At 38.0% G+C, this 9875-nt stretch overlaps 1 protein-coding gene across 1 annotated transcript; it reads left to right on the forward strand.

Moving 5' to 3' along the window:
• Positions 1-902: 902 nt before the first annotated feature.
• Positions 903-3098, forward strand: LOC132184724 (small ribosomal subunit protein RACK1). The gene is made up of 2 exons (XM_059598456.1): positions 903-1867; positions 2771-3098. The coding sequence occupies exons 1-2, from the start codon at positions 986-988 to the stop codon at positions 2870-2872; spliced, it is 984 nt and encodes a 327-aa protein (XP_059454439.1). The 5' UTR covers positions 903-985; the 3' UTR covers positions 2873-3098.
• Positions 3099-9875: the final 6777 nt, after the last annotated feature.

Below are 9875 nucleotides of genomic sequence, written 5' to 3' on the forward strand. Positions count from 1 at the left end.
TTTGGGGAAAAAAAGCCAATATTGATCACTGTTCCGTAAGTCAAAGACGTTTTGGCTGACGGAATAAAAATTGAAACATTGGAGGTCGAATTGAAAATCGCCCCAAACTTTATAGGGTAAAGTTTAATTTTCCCTTAAAACATAACCTCTTCAATTATCATAACTATTTTGAGCAACAATTTGTTACTCACGTGGGTTGATTTGGTAAATTTTGATAAGTGTTTGAATTGAGTAATGATATAGGTCTCCTTAATCTTCTCAAATGTGATATGACTATTAAAATCACAAATAAATCTAAATTTAAGAATAATTATCTCAAATTCAATAGTGATTTTAAAAGTTACATCATATTTAGTAAGACTCCATGAGGACTCTAATTCTCATTATATAATTACTCGTTTAAATTTTGGGTTTTGAAAACTTTAAAATTGAGACATGTTTTAATGGGGTCACATTTTGAAAAAGTGTTATATGTGGAATCTATAAAAGAAAGTTTGGTAAAGTTTTTATCAAAAAAATAATAATAATAAATAAATTGAGAAGTGTTTTTTTAAAAAAAAATTAAAAATTTTACTTTTTATTATTTAAATATTAGGTCTATTGGAACTAGACGGATTGTCAGACAAATTGACAGCCATGGTTTTGTTTAAAACTAATCTTTTAGTATCACGAAAATTTTCAACACAAGCAAGTACTTTCACTTCCCTTTGTTTTTTTTTTTACCAATACAAAAACTATCCCAACAGAAAATGAGTTGGAAAAAAAAAAAAAAAAAACTGTGGACAGGTTACTTCCAATCCAGAACGAGATTGTACCTGCACACAAACACACTCCTAGGGTTGGGTTAACGAAAAGTCGAAAACCCTAGCGCAGTGCAAAAAGAGAGATAAATAGCCCCATTTCGCCTCCTTTTGCCTCTCCACTCCACTCTCGCGCCCCAAAAACCCTTAGAGAGAAGAGAAGAAGAAGAAGAAGAGGCGCAACCATGGCATCTGAAGGACTGGTACCACGCGGCACCATGAGAGCCCACACCGACATGGTGACGGCCATCGCCACCCCCATCGACAACTCTGACATGATTGTCACCGCGTCCCGTGACAAGTCCATCATTCTCTGGCATCTTACCAAGGAGGAGAAGGCCTACGGTGTGCCGCGCCGTAGGCTAACAGGTCACTCTCACTTCGTCCAGGACGTCGTCCTATCATCCGACGGCCAGTTCGCTCTCTCCGGCTCCTGGGACGGTGAGCTCCGCCTCTGGGATCTCCAGGCCGGTGTCTCCGCCCGCCGCTTTGTGGGTCACACCAAGGACGTGCTCTCCGTGGCCTTCTCCATCGACAACCGTCAGATCGTGTCCGCCTCCCGCGACCGCACGATTAAGCTTTGGAATACCCTTGGAGAGTGCAAGTACACCATCCAGGAGCAGGACGGGCACAACGACTGGGTCTCTTGCGTGCGCTTCAGCCCCAACACGCTCCAGCCCACCATCGTCTCCGCCTCCTGGGACCGGACCGTTAAGGTGTGGAACTTGACCAACTGCAAGATCAGAAACACACTGGCCGGGCACAATGGCTACGTTAGCACGGTGGCGGTCTCACCCGACGGTTCGCTGTGCGCGAGCGGAGGCAAGGATGGCGTGATTCTGCTCTGGGATTTGGCAGAGGGGAAGAAGCTCTACTCGCTCGACGCTGGGGCCATCATCCACGCGCTCTGCTTCAGTCCCAACAGGTACTGGCTGTGCGCTGCCACAGAGCAGAGCATCAAGATCTGGGATTTGGAGAGCAAGAGCATTGTGGAGGATCTCAAGGTGGATCTCAAGACTGAGGCTGAGAAGGCTGATGACACCACTACAAGTAGTACTAAGAAGAAGGTATATTCAATTCCTGATTTTTTATTTGATTTTATTTGGGTTTGTTTTGCTTATTGGGTTCAGTTTATATGTTGACCATGGTTTCTGATTGGGTGTGTTCTCATATGTATTTGTATAATTGTATCTCTTATTGATGTTCATGTGTTCTGATCATTGTTTCGTATAAATTTCATATGGGGTTAGATATGATATATATTTTATGCGGATTGGGTTTTGCTGTTAGCTGAGTGGTTTAATGGTAGGGTTGCTGTTTTAATTCAAATGGACACGATGGTTATCAAACATCCAATCCTGTTTAGTTAATAAATCATAATAGTTTGTATAATTCTGTACATGTATTTTCATTTTTTATTTTTGTAGTCCTTTGCTTAGACTTGTTATTTGAAGATATTTAAATCGATACGTGTTTTTGTTTATAGATGTACTTTAATATAATCTTTAGAGCTTTGTATATAGCATGTTAGTTTAATTTATCGTGTAAACATTCACTAGGAAAACGTTGTCTCAATACTGATACTGCTGGTGTAGAATAATTTGATGTAGTTATTGTTTGTGTTACTATGTTATCCCAAAATGTAATTTTTTGAGCTTCTATATCTATTACTTCTGTTCTAAAGATGTCTTGATTCTGTTTTGCATTTACCTGTGATTTTGGTATCTTAGAAGTAATATGATAGGTGATAACTTGATTTTTGTATATTGGTCTTTCAGCCACATGTTACTTTTTCTTTACTTGCATAAGATTTAGGTCTTTTAGTGGCACATTATTTTCTTACATGTCTGTTTATCGTTCTGTTTTTGGAATTAAATAATGGAAGTTGCTTTGTGTTATTCGATTTAGGAGAGTTAATGTTTTAATTTTTTTACTATTGAATTTATATTATTTTCTACAATTATTTGCAGGTTATCTACTGCACTAGCTTGAACTGGAGTGCTGATGGAAGCACATTGTTCAGTGGTTATACCGACGGTGTCGTCAGAGTGTGGGGGATTGGGCGTTACTAGTAGAGTTTGAGGAATTTCACATGCTTTTCTGTTTTGAGAACAAACCAGTTACTCTTCTTAATTGTAGCTGTTCTAAAATTTTAGGAATTTCTTGCAAATGTCGAGCTACTGGTTATATTTATGTTGAACATGGCTTTGAGGCCAACGATGTTTTGGTTTTGTTTTTATAACTAGATATTACATTGTTTCTTTTTCCAAGCATGGATATGAAGTTGGTTTGCCCTCTTGCCTTGGTTTGTTTTTGTTGCTAGACTGGTATCTATGATCAAGACCCTTTTGATGCTTGAATTCATTTGTTGGGCCACTCTTGAATTCATTAGTACTATTAATAAGAGGGATAACGTGTGTATTTTTTTGATGAATTTGTCAGACCTACCCTTTTTTAGGGTGCACCAAGTAATATTGGGCCACTCTTGTTATAGCTGATTTTGTCAGGTGGAAAGTTTTGTGATGGTTTTGGACCTTTTGGTGATGAGTAATATTGCTAGGCAATAAGTGATTGTTTCTAGCAGTCCAAATTAGCTTCTTAGATTAGAAGCTGCAGCCTGTTTTCAGCCTTGCGGATTACGGGATTTGTATTTGTTCAATGAGCTGTACAGTTACTGCTGATTGTGTTTCAAATTTGAGTAATCGTTTCATGCGAAGTTTGAAGATAAATGAACAGATGTTTCAGCTTTTTGTGTAAATTTTACGTGAGCAATGAATTTTTGGTGGATATTAAAGGAGAATTAGGGGAAGATGGATGCTTAAGATGCTGAAAATGGCTTTGTTGGAGCACTTTATTCATTCCGTAATAGTCCTTGCGAGCACACAATCACCTAAAAAAGCCTGAATTTTGAGTGCTACAAATGTTAGATTTCCTACCTTTTGTTTTTTGTTTTTTTTTTTTAAATGATTGATTGGGTTTACTTAAAAGCATTACTGTTTTTTCCTCTAGTTCATCTTTCCCAGGAAGACAGAGTCCCTTCTCGCTCTATTTTTTTGGGAATGTGAATTTCCTCCTAGAGGTGAGAAAATCTACGTGCCCTTATCTTTAAGAAACCAGTCTAGGGGGATTGCCCATAATGCAGAAGGTGAAAATATAAGATCTGAGATTTCTAAAACCACATGGTACACAAGTATTATCAATCATATGCATGGAGCTTCTAACAAAAAAATTATTATAGTCAAGACTTGGTACTAAGAAATATTTGCCTGGCACCTTCGCCTTGGCCTCATAGTTGAGTATGAAATGAGCTTATCTATATTAGAGTACAAATGTGAGTTTTTGCTAATATAGTGGGTGTTACCTTTGCTATTATACCTCAAAAATGCAATTTTGGTTTTGAAATGGTATGGCATAATTTCAGTGACAATCACCAATCTTTTTCATACTGCAAGATAATGTGTTATTCACATTATAGCTATCTTGTATAGTCTACTCGAGTTGAGATATTACATCTTCTTAGCAGAATTGACGATGTCTTGAGTGACCTATAATACAATACTGGTGCCTCTGATATTGCATGATACTGTCTATAACATTAGCAACCCGACTGATTCCAATCTTAGGTGACCTACACTACTAATAATGTACGTTATGTAGTGACTACCAATTAAACATAGTTGCACCGGTCACGGACAACCATTACATCCAAAACCCATATAAACACACATATTGGAATATAAAGTTTAGCTCATATAGTAAGACCATTGCCATTATACCTGTACTGATGTACCATGTCATACAATGTATCTCCTTAATCAATTATTTAAGCATTTACCAAATTTCATGAAAATTAAACAGGCACGTAACATATGTGTGCTAAGTCAGCTGACATATAGCGCTTACTTTTATAAAAAGCAGTCGTACCTCGTATGCTCGCTCAAATCCTTAGACATCTCGAGTTCTTGCTATATGAAACACAGTCTAGCGTTACACGCAGTACTAAAGAACCTATTGCAAAAACTGTCCTAATTGAGAGGCAAATAGATAAAAGGTCACAAAACCCTAATTTATTCGTTATGGACACTATTCGAACATTCACGCTCACGGTCTAACGTTCAAACTCGAGGTCAAACACTTAATTAGAGTGTAGAGAACGTTCGGTCAAAAGACTAGAATTCATGCAAGGCTCCTATGTCCAAACCATCAAGTAACAATTCTCACCTTTGGCATATGCTCATAAAGACATAATAAACCACAACAACATGAAAACTTAGGAAAACAAGAGGAATTTTAAAACACTTAAAAACCTTTTTTGCTTTTCAAGGAGAATATTAGCACAAAGTTATGGCACTCTAAAACACTGTTAGAAGTGTGAAAAAAAAAAAAAAAAAACAAACAAACTTAGTACAGAAGGGTTTACCTTGAAGATGACAATGCAACCTCAAAATCTCCTTATAGTATTAGGGTTTCATCTCTTTTCTTCCCTCCTCCCCCCACTAAACCTTTTCCTTTTCCTTCTTCTCTTATGGCTCTACCTTCGGGTTCCTACCAGCTAGATTTTCTTCTAGCTCCTTTTGCCTCATTTGAGGCCTTATCCATTGCCTTGTGCGAATTATTCTTTCTCCCCAATAAATTGCCACCTAAGCCTCCCCTCGGCCTCCTCGCCGCTTCTTCTATGTCGCCGCGCTGTCTTCTTCGGTTGGATCTGCTTTGGGCCTTAGATTTGGCTCCTTTGAAGCAAAATCTGTCTTACCTTAGCAGATCCACCCTCCATGGTGCTGCTCAACCGTATTCTCTGGCCTCCCCTCACCCCTTTGCCGCCTCATGTTCCCCCACTCCCGCAACTGCTGATTTATGGGCTTGGAGAACTTTTCCTACTTATCTATTGTTTTTCTGTTGTGTGCCTTTGTCGCGCCTCGCCATGATCTCCATTAGCTATTCTGCTCCTCGCCTCCAGGCTCCACGTCTTCATCGGCCCCCGGGTTGCACGCCCATGCCTTGTCACCCCATTTGCTGGTTTAGTTGTTGTAGAGGTGTTTATCTGTTTTTTCCTTTCTTGTTGTATTTGTGTTTGCTGTTTTATTTTTTGGTTGTACTTCTGCCTTTCGGTGTTTGTTCACCAATTTTGTTTGTTGGGGTTTGAGTGCTTATCAGCGCTGTTGACCTAACCTTTCTTCGTGCCAATTCTATGGTGGTTCTCTTTGCAAGAATACCAGAAGGTTTTCTTTTGGTGATTCTTCTATTGCCTTTGTTAGTAGCCCTTAATTTGTGGCCGCCCTTGTTCTCTTCATGGGTAGGATCATTCATTTGATCCATTCCCAACGGTTTTCTAGTTCTCTTATAGTGGCGCTGTTTTCTGGTTGGCTCGGGGTTGTTGTTTGGGTTGCACACCCATTTTCATTTTCATAGGATCTCCCGCTCTCTCTTTCTTTTGGATTAAGAGTGAGGAGAATCTTCCCCATAATCCTTTTCCCTTATTTGATTAAAAAAAAAAAAAAAAACCTCAAAATCTCCTCTGTAGAATCTCTCTTTATAGGTTTAGGGTTGATGGGGGTGTGGGAGAGAGGAATGAAGGCTGAAGGGCTGAGGAATGGGTCGTATTTATAGGGGGAGGGGCGTGTAGCATGCTGGAAAAAGGAGATAATACGTTAAAATTACTTTCCAGACTTCATCGAACGTTCGATATTATGCTTAAATGTTCGGTGTACTATTACCCAACTGTTCTAGGGTTACAAGTTGAACGTTCAGTGTTGTTCAACATTGAACGCTTGTGCTAGGGTTTAAGGTCGAACGTTCAGTGGTCCCCCATCAAACGTTCGGCCAGAAGCTAAAAGTTGGATTTTTGGTTGCTTTTCAAATAAAAATGTTTTAAAACCATTGCAATTAACAGTTGCATTATGAAAATGATTAATGCAAACATTTTTTTTTTATCAAATGGTTGTATTTCTTTTCGAGTTTTGAAATCTTGGGCATCACATAAGGTGTGAAGAGCCAAAATTGTTCAAGATGAACCATTGGACTCAATTTCTTCCTAGGAAACGTTCACCTGGTTGCTCAGGTTAAAATAATATAGGACTAATCATGGAGATATGCAACAAGTTCAAGAAATTTGACACGCGATGATAGTATGCGAGTCCTTGATGTTGCTTTTTAAGGTTTTGAAGGATAATTGCAAAATAAGTGATAATTTAGGGGGCCAAAGTTTTTTTTTCCCACAAATTAATCAGAGTAGTCCATTCAACTTGATGCATAAAATGACATTCGGAAGCATAAGCCGTTTCTCATGGTTTTGGGTGTGTTTTATATCTGACCATGTAAATAGTTTCTGCTAACTATTATTTTTAGATGCACGAAGTATCACAAAATGTTATTGTCCACAGAGTGTCATGAAGTTTCTATCTGCGTATGCTTCTCCATAGTCCAAACAATTATTAATCCTCCTAGGGTTTTGTTTCTGAATAAACTTGAACAAAGACAAAACAATTTTACTTTGATAATGTTGGTTAAGGTAAAGCATAGAAGATAGATGCTGGGTTGGGAATAAATACAAGGAAATTAATCTCATATTCCTAATAATCCTATCAGATTCTAACGTGCGTTAGTTACATTCTTGGAATCTAGATTCCAACACATCACATTCCTAGGAATGTGGATATCGAGGGTTCCCCTCTCGGTAACTCGACTACAAAGTCACAGCCCCCATGTGATCACATACTTGACTGTTGGTTATTTTTATAGCAAATATAACAAACCTTAGATAGAACTCGTTCTTAAAGACCGACTTGCAAGAAAAATGTGTCCAACAACTTATATACACATAATTAAGATTGTATTTAACTAATATAGGACACTTAAAAGATCGTAACAGCCAGGCTTCATATGAATAAGGTTATGCATGGCCAGTCTCCCTTAACTACATTCAAATGGTTGTTCATGCTAATAAGATTCATAGAGAGCACAAAAACACTTGGAACTCAAAAATCAACATGCCTGCTAAAATAGAGACGTGGAAGAAGATAGATTTTGATGTGTTGTGGAGACACTTTTAATGATCATTGCCATTTGTGGAGACACTGATGGAAAGGTCTTTCATACTTGGACAACCAGAACCAATACAAGGCGTTATTCTTCTTATTCAATGAAATATTCTCTCTTTGATTATGTGCAAGATTCACCATATATGTCAACATGTTTATGCACAATTTAGTCAGATGAGTCGTCTCCAATCTCGGAAGTATTCCCATTAATTTCCGTTTCTCCTTCTCCCTGGAAGCTTGTTTGGGAAACATATTTTTCCCAACTCAACTCAATTCTTTTCTAAATTCATGTTTGGCAACTTTTTAAACTCAATTCAACTCAACTGAAAAATTTTCAACTTAACTAATAAAAATTATAAATAAACATTTTAAAAATATTAAAAAAAATATATAAATATTTAGGGAGTGGCCAGACTACCCCTAAGAGTCTGGGGGTGGCCGAGCAAAGCAACCTCCGACCGGTTTTCGGGGCTGACTTAGCCACCCCTGTCGAATTTGGGGATGGCCGAGCCTCCCCCATTAGCTTCAGGGGTGGCTTAGCTTCTAGAGTGACCGATCCACTCACTGGGGGTGGATCGGCCACCCCCATCAGTTTCGGGGGTAGCCAATCCACCCCCAAGTGGTGGCTCGGCCAGCCCTAGACACCTGGGGGTGAATGATCCATCCCTTAGTGGTTGTCTGGCCACCACTAGGGGTGATTCAAAACTACCCCTAATTTTTTTATTCTTAAATTTTAAAATTTGTTTTTTAATTATATTTTTTTATAATCTATCTTTAATTTTTTTTAATCATCATCCAAACATAATCTCATCACTTTTTTCTCCTCGGTATTCACAATAAAAAAAGAAAAAAGAAAAAAGAGTTGAGTTCAATAGAAAATAATCGCAATCCCAAACGAGATTAGTCAAAACGCATGGCCCCTCCTCTCGCCTCTATTTCTATATTAATTAATAATAGAAAACGCTTTGCATTTCAAAACTTCTTTGTGGAAACACGATGTCCATTCATAATTTCTAAATGTCAATTTTATGTGCAAATTTGATGATGCTGTCTTTTACAAATCTCTATGTTGTAATTTGTTATTCAAATAATCTTATACCCCTTTTTTATTTCCATCTTTTGAAGCCAACCTTAAGAAAGGCATATGAAATTAAAACAAACTAACACTTATACCTTTTCACCAAAAGTCACATCCCCACCCACAAAATCAAATACATGACTTTTGCCAAAAGCAAAAACGCTTAGAAATTACCCGATGAGTAGAATAAAACCTCAAGGGTCACGAGATATGGCCTTGACCATAATTCATGTCAGTGAAAGGTATCAAACCTTTCGAATGCCACCATGCCTAAACAACTCTTGGCTTGGCTTAACTTCTAAAAAAAAACATGACATTTTTCTAAAACTAACTAAATTTCAAACTATGATATCTATAAATTCAAAATGTTTTTGTACATTATGGATTCATTCTGTAGTTCCCAAGAATGGGAGAGAAACTATGGATGGAAATGGTATGAAAGGACTTATAGTTATGATAATGCTTTCATTGACCCTTTTTCTAGTTCTAGTGCACGTAGAGGATCGTCCCTTTCCCTTTTTCTCTCGCCCTCTACAACCCTTTTTGCATCCCTTTCCACTTACTACTCGACTTCTCTCTTTTTCTCCACATGATGATGCTAAATCACGAAAGAAGAAAACTCCACAAAGAAGTAGTGGTTCCAAATCACAAAAGAACACAACTCTTGAAGAAAGAAGTGGTTCAGGAGCTCTTACTAAGGAATCAAGAAAAGAAGAATTTAGAAAGTGTCGCAGAAGATGCCGTGACAAAGTCTTGAAATTGAAAAGTTCAGCTAATTATGCCGTGACTCTTCTTCAAAAATGCTTTCAAGATTGCCGAGACTCATGGGGCTTATGATAATGTACTATTAGTTGCACAAAGTTCATGTGAACACTCATCTTCTCTCTCTCTCTCTCTCCACATGTCGTTTCTAAATAAATCTCCAAGTTGAAAAACAGTCTTAAGAACTAGTATATATTT

Source organism: Corylus avellana, chromosome ca6 (assembly GCF_901000735.1).
Source record: "Corylus avellana chromosome ca6, CavTom2PMs-1.0".
In the NCBI taxonomy this organism is placed as follows: Eukaryota; Viridiplantae; Streptophyta; class Magnoliopsida; order Fagales; family Betulaceae; genus Corylus; species Corylus avellana.

Excerpts from the sequence above, each read along its gene's own strand:
- LOC132184724 (XM_059598456.1), top strand. The coding sequence starts at position 986 with ATGGCATCTGAAGGACTGGTACCACGCGGCACCATGAGAGCCCACACC. Across the intron at positions 1,868-2,770 it reads CAAGTAGTACTAAGAAGAAG|GTTATCTACTGCACTAGCTT; the intron begins GTATATTCAATT and ends AATTATTTGCAG.